The sequence below is a fragment of the Protopterus annectens genome, chromosome 3.part1, assembly GCF_019279795.1.
Source record: "Protopterus annectens isolate FY-2018-M chromosome 3.part1, PAN1.0, whole genome shotgun sequence".
In the NCBI taxonomy this organism is placed as follows: Eukaryota; Metazoa; Chordata; order Ceratodontiformes; family Protopteridae; genus Protopterus; species Protopterus annectens.
The window spans coordinates 1381789884-1381810066 of NC_056732.1; the positions used below are offsets into that span (position 1 = coordinate 1381789884).

General features: G+C 39.7%; 1 protein-coding gene across 1 annotated transcript in view; it reads right to left on the reverse strand.

Annotated features, from left to right (window-relative positions):
* The window catches only part of TONSL (tonsoku like, DNA repair protein), a 1124870-nt gene that overhangs the window by 618481 nt on the left and 486206 nt on the right, over window positions 1–20183 (reverse strand). The window contains exon 13 of the mRNA XM_044066303.1: window positions 8436–8525. Within this exon, the coding sequence (XP_043922238.1) occupies window positions 8436–8525 (90 nt within the window). The remainder of the gene's footprint in view (window positions 1–8435; window positions 8526–20183) is intronic.

Sequence of the window (20183 nt, forward strand, 5' to 3'; positions counted from 1 at the left end):
GACTTGCATATAACCTCCCATTGTTCATTGTAAATTGCTTATCCAGTCTCACTTCCCAATCCTTTCTAACCTCCTCTGATTGATTCCTATATTATGCAATATCTTATATGCCCTACTAATTATCCCTTTTATAACAGCAACTTCTGATCTAGATTCTACTACAAAACTCTACCCCTGTTGGTCTTTCACTTAGGATCCCTCTGTTCCCTTTGCTTTGTCTATACTCTGATATCAAACCAGGGCTAGGGAAGGCAATCTCTAGCCTACAGTCCAAATGTATTCATGGCCTCTTCCCATTCTATTACCTTCCCCTTGATAATTCTTTGGTCAAGACACCTTAGTTCCTTTGCCAGTTTTCTCCAATAAATTCCAACCACCTTTTGCCTATTCGCTGTGCTCCTAATTGCAGTCATCCGTATCAGAACTGCTTTTTTACATCCACATGTTGGCTTAGTTCATAAAATACCTTCTGCTACTTTGTGTATAACATTTTGTATGGTTGTTGTTATTCTCCTTACTGAACTGCATCCAACATTCCAGTCTCTGCTTATTTCTTGAGCTTTACCCTCTTTCATCATCAACCCTTTCCACTTTGAATTATAGCTTTCTGCTTGTGTTATGTATAGGAGCCTTAACTGTGTAGCTCTGAAATCCCCTTCATATCAGGTAATCCAAACCACCTTGCTTTGTTGGAAGGATCAGCTTACCCCCATTTGACTCTTACGTTCTTCTCCTCCCAGGTAAAATCCTTAAACTCTATTGCTATCCACACCTTCTCCTCTGGTTAATAAAAATATACCTGAACTGTGTATAAGGCTAAAGGGACTAAAAACATTTTCATTGCTTTCATCTTCCTATCCATATCCATAAAACAGCTTCCAGTTTATTTTTTTAGTTTCTTCCCACATATCCTCAGCTGCCATAACAGAATCCTTTTTAATCCATATGTGAGTGCTTCATTTTATGACGTTCCCATAAATATGAACCAATTCATGTGTGAAAACAAAGTTTACAGTTATTGCCTTTGTTTAATCTTCATTAATGTTGTATCCCAAAAAGATGCAAAACTTATCACATACAAAATAATATCACCTGCAAGTAGAGACAACTTTTCTCAATTACCATGCCAATTATATCCTTGAATTTCAGAGTCCCTTCTTTTCTTTGCCAAAGGTTCTAAATATAACACAAATAACAAATGGGTAAGAGGGCATCCCTGCCTGGTTGCTCTGTTCAAAAAGAACTTGTCACAGAGGACCCCCCTCCCACACACACACACACATTTTAATTTTGACCTCCAATCCCTTAAATATTGTCTTATTTAACCTTATTATTGTGTCAGGGAATGCTAATTCTTCCATGACCCTTACTCAAAATCCAGCTTACTCTGTCAACTGCTTTCTCCACACAAAGACACACATACAGCACTATTTTATATTCTACTTCCTCTGAATAATCGTTGCTCTATTAATGCTGTCAAATGTTTGCCTCCCCTCCACAAAACCACACTGATCCATATCTATCAATTTTGTCATCACTTTTAGCAATTACAGACATAAATACTTTATAGTTAAGGCTTAGAATTGAAATGGGCCTATATGAAGCTGGGTCTGATGGGTCTTTACCATCCCTAGGTACTACAAGCAACACAGCTCTCTTCCACGATGTTGGTGATTCTCCTCCTTTTAAAATACTGTTAAACAAAACCTTTCAGGTCTTTATCACTTTCATCTCTTTTAGCTTCCAAACTTCCACAGAATACCACTGATTCTTAGAGACTTTCTGTAGATTGTTTATTTCTCACAAGAACGTACTAGGCTAGCTGCTCTTGTGAACTATTTTAAAACGATTCCAATTTGCCTGTTAGTGAGGATCGAACCCTGCACCTCTTGTCTGTGATGTACATGCCTTAACCAATATGCCAGTCCCCAAACCCATCACCCCAAAGTTTGGCAACAACCCTTTCTACTCTTCCGGAATTGTTTTTCTAAAAGCTTTAGTGCTCTGGAGTTATTATCAAAAACAGTTCCTTAACAGGAGTCTTTTTAAACTCAGGCATATTATTGAGGTAGTCCCTTATTTTCTCTCTTTAGTACTCTGCGGTTGCACTTCTTGTTTTGAGATTGCCCATATTCTGCAATACTTTAACCTTTATCCGTCCCACTAAATAATTCTTGTTACTTCGTAACCATATCTCTTTATTTCTACCCTATTTTTACACTCCACTTTCATTTTATCCCACTTCTTAACTATATTTTCTGAAGAAACTTCTATCCTCCCTAACAACTCTCAAATAATTTCCACTACCCATTCATTAAAAATCTTCACTGTTCAACAGATAGGTGGGGAAGACCAATGAGTCATTTTTATTTCATTATCTGTATTTTTATTGTTCTTTTTATTGGCATGTAATCAGAAACAGTTACTGGATGCGTATCAAAACTTTCAATTAAATGCACTTTTTCCTGTGAAACCTAATTTCTGTCTAAACTAGCCCAGTTTTAGTACTTTGGGGAACAATATGTAAATTCTCTGAGCTCCAACTACTGAATTCACATCTTCCATACCAAATGTATAAATCTACCCTCTTTTGTATATTTTCCCTTCTAGGCCCTCCAAAACATCCTCAAAGTTTCAAATCAAATTCCATTCCTTACCTATAAGTAACATTTCCTGCTGAAAGCTGAATATTTCTTCCAGAATTTTCTTAAGCTCCACTGTAGACGTTTAGGTGAAATATAAACATATACCAATGTAATCCTCCTCTCCTGCCAGTAGCCCCTTACTACTACAAATCTACCATTATGTTATTTTCCTCTTCTATCACTATTGAAGCTCCTCTTGGAATTAATACAAGTACACCCCTTTTCCTTTGTCCCAGATATTAGCGTTACTAAAATCTTCTATCAAATTGACATGTTCAGTTCTTTCCAAATGTGTCTCGTGTAACATAGCTATTTGTACTCTGCATTTCTTAATGCAGTTCACTACTCTTTCTTTTTTGTATACACCTATGAGACCAGTCACATTCAGAGATAATATGTAAAGTATTGCCATTATGATAGGAAGTTATTACTCCCACCTGTTACTTATAACAGCTTTTTTTAAATGTCGAATTTTAGCTTTTGTGTTACATGCATAATGATTGGCAGGTTGATCTTTTATACAGTTGTTCTGTGTCATATCCATTTGAACCAACACCCACACCCCACCCACTCACACAGAACATCCCCATCATAATACAAACACACAAAACTGTGTGCACCTTCAAATACAGTAGAGTCTGGATTATTCAAACTAACTGGTACCCAAGGTAGTTTTTAGATAAACATACATTGAACTGGATAAAAATATTCTAAAATCTTGTTTTTTGTGCTTGCAGGGAATACACTTTTCAAACATTCAGCAATTCCAGTGCACAATAAAGAATATTTTTCACACATGAGCGGGCTACAAGCTCAAAAAAATGCATAAGTGAATATGTAGAACTTTTACATATTCAAACTATGACTTTTCCTACCCAAAAACATTGAAAGATTGTGTTGTGATAACTGATGTTTCAGATAATCAATGTTCAGATAATCGACTCTACTGTAATGAAGTTTATCTCTCTTAATAGGAACAATTGTCCCAGACTGACAGCTATACCCAGAGGTGTATTACACTAAGTACCATCTGTTTTTGTCTTGTCTTTATTACTCTCCCAGATGTAGAAAATGAATGCTTTCAGAAAACACTACCTTTAAGCTATTGAAAGAAAAGAGTATTGTTTTTATTGCCCTTATCGTCTTGTCTCCACAGAAACATGAGAACCAGCTACAAGCTTCTCATGTTGCACTAAGAACATTTATTTGCTAAAGAAAACCTTTTCATAACATTAAATGTTCTTCTGTTTACTTGATTCCACTTAAAACTTGTTAGATTAAGCCAAGGGCCTTAATCCAGTCATTCTCCCATACAAAACTAAGAAAAAGCAGATCAATTTTACTTATATCATGCTCTTTTGTCAAGGCGGCTTTCTTCTCTTTACAGTGTAGTGCCTACATTTCTTAAAACTGAACAAGAAGAAAGACAGAAGGGGACAAGGGTGTCTGTTTACATTAGTATATTTATCACACACAAAAATAACTCAAAAAATGCTTTACTTTATAATATATGGTATATATTCGGTGTTATAAAAATACTGTTAAGAACATTGTTTTATAAAACTGTTATGAACAAGCATGGTTTTACTTAAAGTTACCCCTTTCCTTCCTCTTCCCCCTCCTTAATGTTTTTCCAGACATTAATGACGTGATGTAGGGTATATACTTTAGAGTCCCCTACAAGTAGGGCATATACTTTAGAGTCCCCTACAAGTTTAACAAAGTCAGATAATTCCAATATTTCCAGGTTTTCTTGTTCTGCCATATTTCACAAATGAAAGTGATGCTTTGTAATCCCACATTTATTCATTAATTTCAGAGATGCTGGTTTTTTCCTGTTGATCTCCATCTCCCAACTACAGTCCCTGGTTCATTTTCAACATACTCCTGGTTCTTCTAGTCAACGCCTATGCTTTTCTTTCTGTCTCAAGCATTTTTAGTTGGAACACTATAAAAGGTTTCACTGGCATAGTCTTGTCTAGGAGTTTTATTATTAGAAGAATAAGAAGCAGAATCTCCTGTTTCATAGCTCACTTTTGGTTGGAGAAACTTTTTTATTTCTCCTTAGCATGTTCTACATCAAAAAATGATTTTGACCCACCAGGAAAGTATCTGCTTCTCAACATTCCCCGATTGCTGGAATAAATTTACTCTTCTTCTCCCTGGTATACAGCAAATAATCAATTTCTACAAACATTCTACTGCCTCCAACTTTTAGTACTTTGTCCCTCTGCCACAGCTTTGTCAGAATCAACTGTTTCGACTGGTAGGATTGCATCTTTACTATTAGAGGTCTTAGCTGCTTTCTCATGACCAGGTTTGAAGCACTCATATTATGTGCCCTTTCAATTAACAACTCCTGATGTGGAATACTAGTCTAGGTGCTTATTTGTGTTTTCATAAAATTAATACAGTCTGTTCCTTCCAGTTTCTCTGGTACAGCAGAAAATCTCAGGTTTTCCCTATGTGCTCTATCTTCTTTTTCTACCATGTCTGAAACATCACTTCTTGAGCAGTCTCATATTCAGCCTACCTTTTCTTCACTTCGACCAATGATTTTTGCAATTTTATCAGCTCATCTGTTTAAATCTTCTTCCAGTGTTTTCAGTCTTTTATTTGATTTGATATATTCTTTCAGTGGTTTGTTTATTTTAATCAGCTCTGAGTACATTTAACTTATTTTTGCCTCTAGATTATTGGAAGTCATGTCTTGCACCAAAGCTGGATCTTGAACTGCTTTTTACTGAACAGCTGCAGGATTCTTCCCAGATAGTGTTTTATCCTCACCTTTTGTGGTTGATTTTCTTTCAGGTTCTCTAAATTTATTCTTCGCTGGCATCCAGACAGTGCACTTACTAGCCACTAACTGAAATTTACCCAAAAAGACAAATTCACTGGCTCTCTTTTCTGAGTTTCTCTTTTCACACAGAGAGCTTAAATTAAGCTGTTACTCAGTATGCAGCCATCCTGGAAGTCTCCCACCTCAGGAGTTTCTTTGTTGAGATTGTAAGGATTTCTGAGTTTCAGGATTAACAACCTGCAATAGCGTCCTGGCTAAGGTAAGCAAACCATCTTCATGAATGGGCAATGTTTTCAGATTACCAATGTTTAATTTTTTTTTTTTTTTTTTTGCAGGGACCTCTCTGGAGGATTGACTAGGGGATGCACTTCACACCTGGCAAGAGATCACTTTCCCTGGCCACCCTGGGAAGGACCCTTTCAAAGTATCTTACAGACCTAGAGAAGATGGTTCCCCATGCCTGGATCAGACAATAGAACAACTGCAGAGGATGGGGCTGTCCCCTGGTCCATGAAGTCTGAAGAGACTACACCAGAAGAAAACAAAGTAAAAAGTGAGTAGTCTGAGGAAGAACTGTTGGATACAACAGAGTCATCCAGTAATGGCTGAGGCACTGGCTTGGCCAGCAGTGATGGCTAGGGTTCCTTAATGTGTTCTTTTTTTCCAGATAGTGCACAAGAAGAGCCAGCAGGACCAGAGTAAATATGTATGCCATAGCCAAGGAAGAAGCTTGACTGATAAGTGCTGCAAGAACAAGTCTGCCATTAGGCAAATGCTCACAAGTAATGCACACACACACTTCCTTGCACAGTCCTTTTCAAAAATAAAGCACACGTGCACAAAAAACCCTGTAAGAACTCAAAAGCCCCTTTTCTGAAGTGTCCTGAAGGAAAGTTGTCACAAAGTGTACACAAGCATTCAAGTTACAATCTTTCACCTTCCCTGTAAAGCATTTCCCAATATTTGAAACTTGGACAAAAATAAAAGCTCTCAAAAGTAGTACACTTATGCCACAAAAATTAGGTTCTAATAATTAAAATAAACCCTGTTCTAAAGCAGCAGCACCTGACAGAAAACCTCTGATGTTGTAAATATATTGATTTTCTTAAAGTTGGAAATACCGCTTTTAGTCGACAAATAAAATATATAAATAATTTCTTAAAAGGGCAATAATTTCTGTGTGGGTGGTTCTCCTATAGGGACTTGTCTGCCAGAAATGAAGCTTGAAACCGATTTCTTTTCCTAAGAAGCCTCAGAGCTGTTTATTCTCGGGGCAGCAAGAAAGTACCAAAATTGTCTACTCTAACTGCCAATGTCCCTCCTAGGGGCTAGCAAACCAGTGGTCAATGTGTAGATATAGGAGGGAGTCACAGCTTTGTCATGCTGGACTTTTGTTGTATCATAAGCAGGATACAACCCATACAGCCAAAGACTACTGCAGCAGTGAGAATGACAAACACCTACTCCATACTTAAACAGGGATTTGGTGATTATACATGAACATATCTCATCAGCTACCTGCACAAAATAACTTTCTAAAACACCTATAAGAAAAATAAATCAATTATAGATCTGTTTGCATCTGGTGTACCCCAAGGTTCTATTTTAGGCCTTTTACTTGTCTCTTTATTAACAACCCTTCAAGTGAACTATCCAGTCTTAATTCTATTATTTAATCTGATGGCATTCTCGGAGGCAAAGCTAGTAAATCAGGCTACAACTTAAACTACAAGGACAGCTTCTGCTTTTCACACAATTGTTTACTTTCAAAAACACTTAATAAATACAATGCTATGAAAAAATAAATCAATAAATAAATAAAACACAATGCCATGACCCTTGGAACTCAGCAGTAGTTTCCTTATAATTCTATTTCCATTACAGACCCATCTGGAAGTTATATACTCTAGGGTGGCAAGCAAATTACCTAGGAGATATCTGATTAGACCAAACTCCATCCTTCGCCTACCATGCAGAAGCTGACTAGGTTATGGCCCACCCAAAATACTCAGTCCTTGCAAACAACTGGAGACCAGGGAACCTGTAAATACCTAGAATAGGATATTTCTTTCCTGTAACAGCACAACACTCAAGTTCTCACACCTCTCCATTCTACAAATACTTGGAAACACAATTTGCCCTTTTATGTCATCTTTAGGTGAATATGTACATCACTGCCAATCCACTGCCACAGCCAAATGGATCGCTGTAATGACGACAGAAGTCTTACATCCAAGTTCATTCACATTAAAACTACTACATTAAATGACTGTCCTACTCCTGAAAACAAACTCAGGACTAGTTCAGACCCCTACTCTCTCTATCTGTTACTGCTAGCAAGACCTTACTTCAACTTTACCCCAGCCTAAACTATGCCTTTATTAACCACATCTACACATTTCTTTACTTTTCCTTAGAATGATATGACATATGCTGCCCTAGTGTGCAGAGCATATTCTCTCATTCTCTCACTTCATTTAAATGCTGACTTAACCCATTCATGTAGTTTCTTATTATTTTCTTCCTACCCTCTCCTCTGTAAATTTGCTCTATTACAATTCTTAAACAAACAGATTCAAGTTCTGTTTGATGCTCTTTTGCCTAAAAGTTGAACCACAATAATGATTAGAAACAAAGACGCTGTGTTTAGCGCATGTAAACTGCATGTGCATGTTGCTTCAAACACTTTAACCCATTTCAGCACAGCTTTTATTTCTATGTATGTTTGTACTACTTCAGCTTGTACTATACAAGGTATTACTGTACTCAGAGAAACTGTTCTGTGCATAGTGTCACTGTCTTCTGGCTTGGGTCATGACTGAAAAGGATCCCTGGAACAGCTCACATACCCAGTTTAACAAACAAACAAAAGGCCAGTGACAACAATTAAATACATAGGTATCTTGCGGCAAAGTGTAGTAGCAAGTAAACTATATGGGTATTTGCAATTATGTTGATATTAATATCAAGACTATTTTATCTGATCTTACCTTTCCCACAACATACTCGACTTGTTTAAGATTTCCTTCAATACAGGCTCGGTGAAGCACTGTCTCACCTTTTTCATTGCGACGGTTCCACTATGTAAAAAAATGAAAAAAAATATAAGACACAAAAAACATAAATCACAGCTTTAAACTACATTGTCTACACCTTGATAGGTGAACTGTCAGGCATTTATACAATTTGTGCCAATGGTTTTGACAGTCTGCTTCCATTCTTCCTATGAGAAATATAACCCCCTTGCAAGCTATACTTAACTAGCAGATACTTCTCAACATATTGGTTGATCTCTAAAACTGCTGCCACTTCCTATTCGGATATATCCAGCTGAGTAACCATTTATAAAATTAGTCTGCATCAGTAGTGTATAGGGATAAAGCCCTAACAATGGCCTAAGCAACCCAAGTTTGATTAGTTGCTCAGATGATTGATGACACAGGATGGACATGCTCATCCTGGCCTGGAATGACGTCTGCATGCCCAAAGGCACAGTCACATTAGCCAAATATCTCTCATGAAGATCATGGAAACTGCCATGTACAGAGTCCAGTGGGTGGATGAATGGAGCATCCTATGGTGAAGCACAGATGCCTACTGCAACCTCACCTACGGGTTGTCACTGGGCGAGCCCAAGCAAAGAGCTTAAAGAAAGCCCAAACAAACCACATTAGCAGCCATAATGATGGCCCCTCCCAGTTTATACGTTTTCTGCCACGATCATTACTATTTTCACTCTTATCTTTGAACTGTACTTCACTGCAACATGCTTTCCTCAGCATTACAATTTAGCCAATTACAGAGTTTTCAGAGGAGGCCATTTTTGCTGTTAAATTAACAACAAAGTTGTTATCCACTATATAAATTGTTTGTATTTTAGTTATGTGCTGCATCAACAATGTGTAGCTTCTTCCTCAGCTGTTGTAGATCTCGGTTTGTATTACTTAACTCAATTGCAAATGCATTTGAAAATACTAAACTTTGTTATGATTTTCTCTGGCAAGCAAACACCACTCAAAAACCTGTCTCAAGCTGATACATACTAATTTGCAGCAAATTTGCAGTGTATAACAAGACAGCAAAATGTCTGAATTCAGTTGAATAAACCACTATTTGATTCTCCTAATGCAATGACTGAAATAAAATATTTCTGCAAACTGCCAGCAGTTTCAAAATGTGATCCAATTATAGGTTACCTCCTTAGTTCTTTACGGCTGAACCAGATTCTGAAATAACTGGCATGTGGGGACTCTGAAAACTGCAAGTAATGTTCTATATATGCATATTGTACGTTTTTGGACTGACTCTTTCCAACTAAGTCACCTCCAGAAATTCTACAACTCTCTATAAAGCTGTAAAAACCTTGTTACCACATCTTCTAGTATATAGTCTATCTTGAGGGGAAAAATAACAAATAACCACACAGTATTAATCCAAGTTATAACTGAGCACTACTGACATGTGTGGTCACCTTTTATACTAGTGATCAGGTTAGCTTTTAGACAAACCTTGAGCCTAGGTGCATAGCTCAATATATCACAATATATTTATCCAACATATAGAAAAATCCATGCAGAGCTATTAGCAGGAGAGGATGTCTCAATACAAGCAGATAGATAAGAGGATAACAAGCGACCAGTGCAAACGTCCTTCTCAAAAACCAGTTACTATGGTGAGTACATATCTGTCATACTGAACTTTGAAGAAGCAATGCAGTGCGTAAATGTCTGAAATAATAAAACAATATAAATTAAACCTCTCTCTAACACAGAGCTGGAGGACCAAAACAAACTGAAACAAACAAACAAAACAACGCATCAGATGGCCAGATCCTGAAGCATCACAGGGCCAAAGGAAACTATACTCATGGAATAATTTTCAAAGTCATGTTTGCTGGCATGTACTGAAAGCCAAGAAACTAAAGAACAACTCTTGTCTGTTTTGGAGATATGTGAAAAAAAAAAAGCGTTCTGCATGGAGCCACACTTTCTGGTGGAGTCTGTTTTAAAAGCAGCATTATATAAGAGGTTGTCCATTGCCTGCTGGCAAAAGATAGTGCTGTCAGCAATCCATTTGAATAAAGTTTTGTTCGATTAATGCAGCAGCATCCTCAACTGAAGCAAAAAAGACAAATAAGTCTATCTTCATGAAATACTGTAACTCACTGGCTAAAACCTGAGCTGGTGGCATCCACTCTCTAAATTCTTCCTCACTCGAAGAAAAAAAAAAAAGTAGATAAGCGGGCTCGGTGGCTAGTGTACACTAATCTTAATGGACACTTAATCTTTGTGAAACAACAACTTTCCTGCAGATAAGGGAGTGTAGATAACATGAAGACCAGAAAGTAACGTATCTTCTAAACAATGAACTATGGAACAACTAGTGTGAAAGGGAAAAGGCAATCCTATCGGTCCTGAAATTAATTTTTCAAACACAAGTGAATAAAAGCAGCTGTAAACAAATTGCCTAGCCAGCAACTGTTCTGGACAGTTCATCCTTCCACAGGTCATGGTGGACATTGACAAAAGAAGTATGCATCTCAATTAGGTAACAAATACCCAAATTAAACAAGTGCCTGAAGAAAGTCATTTAAACAAACCAAATGAGACAAATGATATCCCTCATTTACTTGAAGAACTTGTTCCACTTTGTAAGAATATGTGTGGCGAGTAGGTTTTCTAGCAAATTCAAAGCTTCTTATACTTTTCATCAGCAGCTCCAGGAACAGCCAAGGAACTAAAGGAAAAATAATGCCAGAAACAGAACCGGATGTTTCTCCTCAAACAAGCAGGACTGAACTGGTTTGTAATGGGACAGGTCAAAAAGCCTGAAACCACAGCTTACACTGTTACCATGAGTCAATGGAGTATGAATTTGTTCTTTGTCTCTACTTTGCTAGAAGATATGGAAATGAAAGGAAGGGTGGAAAAGCATATAGGAATATTACCTGCCAGTTGAGGAAAAACCCATCTACCATCAACTCCCACCTACTCAGTTGAACTAAGTAGAATGTAAAAGGACTAGGTCTTCTCTTCTAGAGAACAAGATAATCTCCATGGTGCCCCAGTCCTGAAAAATAATGTTCAGTTACAACTCATTTATCCTCAGCTCCAGAAGAGGGTTTTAGCTGAGAATGAATGAAGAATTTACCACATTCACTTCCACTAGAATGTGAATACCTAAAATGGATGTCCAAACTTAAGGTCTAATGTTACACACGTGTACCACCATGTTTGTCCACATAACTAAACCACAATCTGGTTTTCTGAATGGAGAAGTGAGGGTGCTGGTTTCAACTTCCTTTTCAAAGCTTTAACAGCAATGAATACTCAACTCTAGATGACATACATTTAAAATTTCCTCCCCAAGGATTCTGTTTTCCACACAGAAGGGAAACACCCAAGCTATCAGTGAAACACCCATCCATTAAAAACTAAATAATTTCTTTGGGGAAATGAAAGGCTTGCATACTACTACTACTACTAATAATAATAATAATAATAATAATAATAATAATAATAAAGCCCATTTAGTAATGATGTAGGCCCCACTGGATAAAAAGTCCTTATTCAGGAGCAACCAAGAGGCAGTGTCTGGTTAAGTGATTTCCTGCATTAGCAAAGAAAAAACACTTCAGAGTATACCCAACATTTTATGTCAATAAGAACTTCTACGTTATGGTGACACCCATAGCCTGCAATCAAGGAAGGACCTGAGGAAGGATTACTACAAGGAAGTTCCTTAAAGCAGCCAAAAGGATCAAATCACATAAAGTACAAAATGCAATAAAATCCTTCTGCAGAGCCTCTAAGAAGACGTACAGCATTCAGGTAAATAAGGGCAGAAGACAGTCAAAATGTCAACATCTTAAACAGAAAGTGAATTCTGCCAATAGCAAATCACAGGAACATCTTGTCTGACCAGTCAATAACATGCCAGAAGACAAACATAATGTCCAGCAATGTTATCCATGCATCCTGATGCAGCAAACACATGACTTCTGGACAGTCCTCATGCAGACAAATGCAATGATGAGCCTGTTGAATTCTCCGAGGTTCAGGATACAAGAGAAGCCCTCTAATTCTCTTCAGAGCAAAAAATGGACAGGAAAACAACTCCTCAGCTCAGCTGGAGAAAAACTCACTGAAGTTTATTTCCAGGTTAGAGTTTAAGATTACACCACAGCTCTGCAGGAACTATTCAATATTTCCTCTGGAGAAACCTTACAAGTTTGAAGATGTAGTAACTTTTAACCATGTTTGGAATCCAACAGTCAGTACTAAGGGCTCTCCAGGCTGGGGTCAATGTGCAGAACCAGCATCCCTCAGCCAGCCCCTCTGAAGGAGTTATAAATGCTCAGAAGGAATCCTCGTCTCCTAGAGCCAGGATAAGTAGCACTACCTGACACTGAATACTGTCCTCATCATGAGAGGTCTGTTTCTTCTTGGAAGGATTAGGTATGTCCAAGAGAAAAGGGGGAAGGTGAGGAAGCATCACAGTGACTATCTATAATGGCCAATGAACAGTTTCCTCTTCTGAAGGTCTTCAGCTACATCCTAGGAAGTGCCCAAAGGAAACCTTTCTCCAGCTACTGGCATTCATAATTACCAGCTTCGGTTCACCTTGAAGCAGACAGTCTCAGCAAAGCCATCTTGCACAATAAGCACTGCTGAAATTGCAGCCCTGGATCCAGCACCTCAGCGGTCAAAGTTACAGCAAAATACGTCACAACCCACTAAAAAAACTGTTGCACAAGGTTATTTCAGAGACTCCCTTGCCCCAGAAATAGGAAGATCCGTCAGATCTCCATTGCTTAGGCCAAAAAAGAGAGGTGAAGGGAAGAATGAAAAGAACACCAAGAGTAAAGAGAACACACTCTTGTATACCCTGTACATAAGCTGTGACTCCTCATCTTGTGGGATAGAGAAATATCTTATGCTAAACAACAGAGATTACAAACAAACAGCCAAACAGGCCCTCTTTTGGTGCATCACTCCACTAAGTCAAGGGTTTGTAGAGGGGACAGCTGCTCTCCTCAGAGCAGAAGAAGCTGAATCTGGATGCTTCCAGTATACATGGATAGCATCTTTGAGAGTTGGTTCCACGGAAAAGGACAACATTAAGTACTGAATCAACTATTCCTGTGGAGTGGGTGGATAACAGATCAATCCACAAGTCTTCTATAGAACTGAATGGAGAAGACGTCTCATTTATCTATGTCTGTCTCTGATACAAGGATATCGGAATTATAAGAATCCTGTTTGCTAGAGTTAATGATGGGAAGGGAAACAATCCTGAACTCCAGCTCCTGTAGAGGAAGTCCTTAGCTCACCTGTGGTGCAATGCATTAATTAAACATCAGGTAGGTCAAGTGAATGGACACCATCTCTTATGGAAATTTATACTACATGAACAGCCTAGTGATGGTAACCTCACAATGGACATTGAGAACACATTAACCTGTGTTCCACGAGGGAGTGCTCCCAAACACACAAGAAAAGGTTGCACCAGGTATCAAACAGTACATGCACAACCAATGACTGGTTAACCTTTATGGGCTCATAAAAAGCAAAAAGATTCATAGGAGACCACATTAGCTAGCATGTCATCATCATTTCATTGGGGAGAGGGGAATGCACAGATGACTTAATTCTCACAATTATGATCCAAAATAATACCTCAAGAATATCAGCAGTTTTCAAAACTTTACCATAAAGGAACTTCTACTATGGAGCTAATAGGCTGTGGAATACTCTGCCCCCTTCTCTATTTTACAGTCTTATGATCCGTCAAGTTTAAAAGTTCTTAGGCATCTGATATGGAAACAAATTATTTGACAAAAGCTACAGAACAATGGTGCTCAATTTCTTCAAACAGCAAAAAAAGACCAGCACAGAAAACAACTCACTTTATAATTCTAACACTGGATTCCACATGAATCGCAAATGAATGATGCAAGATATTATTTGAGATTAGAGTTTGCTCCTACACTTGAGTTTAAGCAACACATTTTATTTATTTATTTTTTTTGCACACTTGTACTAATCTGGAATTATTTAATATCTGTTAAGATCAGAATTAATAGCAGAAAAGTGGAAAACTTGAAAAGGCACTATTTTAATACCGTGCCAAAAATTCACAAGTCCCTAACACATTACCCTGGGAGACCTATAGTCTCAGGAAGAGGTGTCCTTTATGGAACCACTGTCTGATTATATAACTGTCTGCATGAAACCTCTTTTGACTCACGTGTGGGCACATATCAAGGACACTACACACTATATTCAACTCATGGTTGACTTTCAGTTTCCCAGCAATAGTTAGTTGGTTATGTACATTAGATATTACATCATTACACACGAACCTGGAGCATGACAAAGGAATTTCAGTTAATACATTTTCGGCTGGAATGGGGGGGGGGCATACTTTTACCTTTGAATTCAATTATTTCCTTCTATAACTGTTGGAACCTGTGCTCAGCAAAAATTTATTTTACTTCAAAAATAATTATTTGCAATTTAGGGGGCTAGCTATGAGGGCATCATTTGCCCCCATATATGCAGACCTCTTAAGTGGTAAGGTTTTTCCATGATTTTTGGTGTCTCTGTTGTCAGTTGAGATGACAGGATTTTAGCTTAGTCTTCTCAGTTCCAAGTTTCTGTGCTGGCACATCATTCAAATGCCCATAAATAGGATGCCAGATCATCAATCCTGGTTATTTTCTTCACAGGCAGTGCAGTCCTGCAGTTGTCAGCTATACTGACCAGCATGACTAGCTGTTACTGTAGTTTTTTTTTCCGTTCACAAGATTTTAAAATAAGTCTTTCACTGGTTGTCCTCACCTGTCAACCACCTTAGGATCACAACAATCACAGTGCTGTAGGGAATTAGTAGCCCAAAATATGGCTTGTATTTGGCAGCAGAGATCCTGCGAAGAACTGAAAACAGACAAATCTCTGACTGGCTGCCCACATTCTCCACTATTCAGTGATTATCCAGAGTACATCAAAACTATCTGCCCACTAACAATATTCAGTCTATGCAGCCCTTCCAGGATACAGGTTGTCTTCTGGAGAACAAGTTCAGGGCAACAGGCCTCTCCAGGGTTTAGCTATATAAACAGGAAGTTCCACAAGATACATTCGCCTCAATTGGGCTCTCCCACTTTATGCTTCAGGCGTCTTCCTCCAGATGAGGAGTTACATTCACAGTCTGCATCTTTTAGGCAACATCCTTATATAAAGGATTAAGTAGAAATTATTATCTAGCTGACTGTTGTGAGAATACTCCCGCACTCCACACAACAGTACACAAAGTTACGGCACACATTTTCCAGTCGATCTGTTACAATATACGAGCACACAAATATATCTACATGCACGTATATGTATGCTTTCAGTTCAAGAAGTCGAACAGTCATTTCATTGGCTCTGTTTTGTCAGCTGCCAAAATGTAGCAAGGCAGGTATTGCTTGACCCACAGCACAACCTCTCCTGAAGTTTTGTTGATTTGAAACTCAGTGGGATGGGCTCAACATAATACATACCAACCACTACTACTTACAGATGCTGCAAGAAAAACTATAGCCACCACCTTCTTACTACCATCTCACTTATATGCCAATCTTAGCCTAACAAACTTAAACAATACTCAAGGAAAGGAATTTGCCTCCTGCTACAATAAAACAGCTAAATTTGCCACCAATTTCCCTCATAGAACCCACCACTGTCATAGCTTAAAGCAATTAAACTGGCTTGAACTGGACAACTACCCAACATATTCACAACTAACTACAGCACACAAACTCACTAATCATCCAGGAAAAATGTCCTGCACTACAAAACTTATTACTGACATATTGTCCAGCAAAGGACCTCTGTTCTAATAACAAATTCTTACTAATCAGAAGCAAGTCAAATAATGCTGCAGGAGACTCGCTCTACTACCAATATGTTGCTAAACTCTGCTTAAACATCTTAATCAACCCTGATCCTGCACAGGCTTCATCACCAGGTTACGACTTTGTGCTCACCATACAATACTCTCCTTAAACAGAATACTCTCAAGCTCTCACTGAAATGCCAAAAAAAGAAGTTATGTCCTTACCATAACGTTCCATGTGGAGTGTTCATCTCGCCTTGGTTATTACACATGGGTTCGGAGCCGATCCTCGGCTCCGTGCCAGCCGCATGCAAGCTCTGCATCGAGAAGAAGCTCGAGATCACCTAATACCCACAATCCCCTTCTGCCTTTACCTCAGATCTAGTTTGCAAGCAAACCAGTCATAGAGAACACACACACATACTAAAAATTATCTAATGATAGAAATATCTATATACATATATAAAAATATACATATGTACACAAGTGTATCATAATATACAACTAATGCAACTGCAGAAGGAGAATACTCCAGACCAGGCACCAAATAGAATGTTCTTCCTGAGGGTGGGAAGGGTGGGAGTGTAATAACCAAGGCGAGATGAACACTCCACATGGAACGTTATGGTAAGGACATAACTTCTTTATGTGAGAGTGTTCAATCTCGCCTTTGTTCTTACACATGGGTAGCGTCCCTAGCTCCATGATCCTGAGGAACTCACGGGAGAACGTTCTTGAGCACAGTGGAACCAAAGGTTGCCCTATCCCTAGAAACCCTGTCCACTTTGTAATGAGAGATAAACGTATGTGGCTTAGCCCAAGTAGCAGCCGCACAAATTGTATCTAATGGTAAGCGAGCTGCGTGAGCTAAGGATGTAGACACTGATCTGGTAGAATGTCCTTTGGGTTTGACTGATAACGTTTGATTAGAAGCCTCATAAACGTATGTGATACAATCAGTTAGCCATTTGGAAAGAGTTCGTTTCGTGACTGCTGTACCTTTCCTGCTGTCCGCAAAAGCTACAAACAGCTGATCAGATTTCCTGTGGTCTTTTGTTCTATCCAAATAAAATCTGAGTTGTCTATGAACATCCAATTTGTGCAACATATACTCCAAATTATTAGAGTGATTTTTGAAGAAAGTGGGTAATTCAATGGATTGATTAATATTATTAGTAGAGCAAACTTTGGGGAGAAAGGATGGATTAGTGCGAAGGGATACTCTGTCAGGGTGGAAAATTAAATAAGGGTGTTTAATAGAGAGGGCTTGAAGCTCAGACACTCTCCTAGCGGATGTAATGGCCACTAGGAAAAGAGTCTTCCACGATAAAAATTTCAATGAGCAATTTGAAGCTGGTTCAAAGGGGGGTAACATTAATTTAGAAAGCAAAAGATTCAGATTCCACGGTGATGCAGGACTTCTGACTGGTGGTCTAATATGAAAGGATCCTTTTAGAAAGGCTTTACAAAGTCTGTGAGCCATAATAGGCGCACCACACTCTTCCACATGATAGTTAGAAATGGCAGCTAACTGCACTCTCAAAGTAGCAGGAGAGGCCCCTTCATGAAATAATTCTGTCAAAAACTCCAATATCTTGTTCAACGGAGCTATAACAGGATCCAAATGATGTGAATCAGCCCAGAAAACGAAGCGTTTCCACTTACTGGTGTAGGTCTTTGTAGTGGAAAGTTTATGAGAAGCCACTAAAATATTTTGAACCGCCGGAGTAAGAGAAACAGACCTGGCTAGGAAGGGAAGCGGAGCAGCCAAGCTGCTAGATGGAGTGATTCGAGAGATGGGTGAGGGACTCCTGACGGGTGGGTCAGTAGATCCGGCTCTGGGTCCAGCATCCAAGGTCCCCGAATGCGGTGATGCAATAGAAAGGGGAACCAAATTTGACGAGGCCAGAATGGGGCAATGAGGATTATAGTCCTCTGAAGGTTGCTGGCTTTCTGCAGAAACTTTGCAATCAGGGGAAATGGAGGAAAAGCATAAAGGAGACCCGGGGGCCAATCGTGCACCAGTGCGTCCCTGGGGACTTCCCCTGGAGGGGGTAATAGGGCAAAGTAGCTCCTGCATTTGAGGTTCATTGGAGACGCAAACAGATCGCAGGAAGGCTGGCCCCACTTGCGAAATATCATGCTCGCAATTGACTGTTTCAGAGACCACTCGTGAGGCAACAATATCGCTCTGCTCAGCCTGTCGGCTATGACGTTGGATGATCCCGGGATATGCGTTGCGATCAGAAAGCGACCCGTGGACTCCGCCCATTGCCAAATTCTCATGGCCTCTCTGCATAGTTGATAAGACCTGGTTCCCCCTTGCTTGTTTATGTACCAGACTACGGACATGTTGTCTGTCTGAACTGCAATAGTCCCTAGAGGAAGAAGGGGAGCAAAGTGTTGCAACGCTAAAAACACTGCCCTCAACTCTAGAACATTGATGTGCAGATTGTACTCTAGATTGGTCCATTCGCCTTGCACTGTCTGTCCCTGAAAGATGCCCCCCCACCCTATCAGGGAAGCGTCCGTGGTTATCGTTCCTGACGGTGCAGGTAGCACAAATGTTCTTCCGCTGGACAGGTTGCAAGTCTGCAACCACCAAGTTAGGTGTGATTTGCATGTTTTTGTTATCAAAATTTCGTGAGTCAGAAGTTGTTGTTGGAATGACCATTGTGCAAACAGGAGCCATTGTAGGACTCTCATGTGCAGTCTTCCCAATGGTATCGCAATGAGAGAAGCTGCCATGAGACCCAATACTTTCAGAACCAGCTTTGCCGGGGACTTTCTGGACGCTAACAGGAGAGAAATGTTGTTTTGAAGCGCTACTATCCTTTCTGTAGGAAGCCTTAGAACCAAATGATGCGTATCTAATTCCGCTCCTATGAATAAGATATGCTGTGATGGCTGTAGCAAAGATTTTTCGAAATTTACGGAAATTCCGAGGTGAAGACAAAGTTGTAGGGTGTAATCCCTGGCTTGTATCAGTTGACGCCTGGTGGTGGCAGACAGGAGCCAGTCGTCCAGATACGGAAACACCTGGAATCCAAGGCGTCTCAGATGAGACGCTACCACTGCCATGCATTTGGTGAAAACCCTGGGGGCTGAGGTCAGACCAAAGGGCAGGGCCCGAAACTGATAGTGACTGGCTCCCAGCCGAAGCAAATGATCCCTGGACGCCCTGGCCATCTTGATGTGGTAGTATGCGTCCTTCAGATCTATTGAGCACATCCAGTTGTCCTTCTGTAAAAATGGAAGGATCGATTGAAGCGTGACCATTCGGAACTTTTCCTTCTTGACAAAGGTGTTGAGGTTGCTTAGGTCCAGAATCGGCCTCCAGTCCCCTGTCTTTTTTGGAACTAAAAAGAACCTTGAGTAAGTTCCGAATCCTATTTGGTCCGCTGGGACTGGTTGGATGACTCTTTTTTTCTAGCAGCTTTGAAATTTCTGTAGCTGCTGGGTCTCGCAGATGGGGTGGTACATCTGGGAGTTTTCTTTTTGGAATGGGGGTGGATAGGAATGGTATTTTGTAACCTCTGGTAACAACGCTTTTTACCCATTTGTCTGTAGTAATGTTTAGCCAGGCCTGAGGGTATAAAGCTAAGCGACCCCCGACTGCCTCCAGAGCAGGACAGTCGGGCCTCCTCTCAGGAGTGCTGAAAAGGTTTACCAGGGGGGGTATCCCTGTCACCTTGGTTTTGCGGACCCCCTCTGCCACCCGGGCGGCGTCTTCCACCTCTGCCCCCTCCATTGCCTCTAGAGGGGGCATCACCCTGTGTGCTTGGGAAAGATCCTTGGGGTTTTCGAAACCACATTTTTCCACCACGTTGCCCTTTGGGGTACGGTCTGGAAGGGGT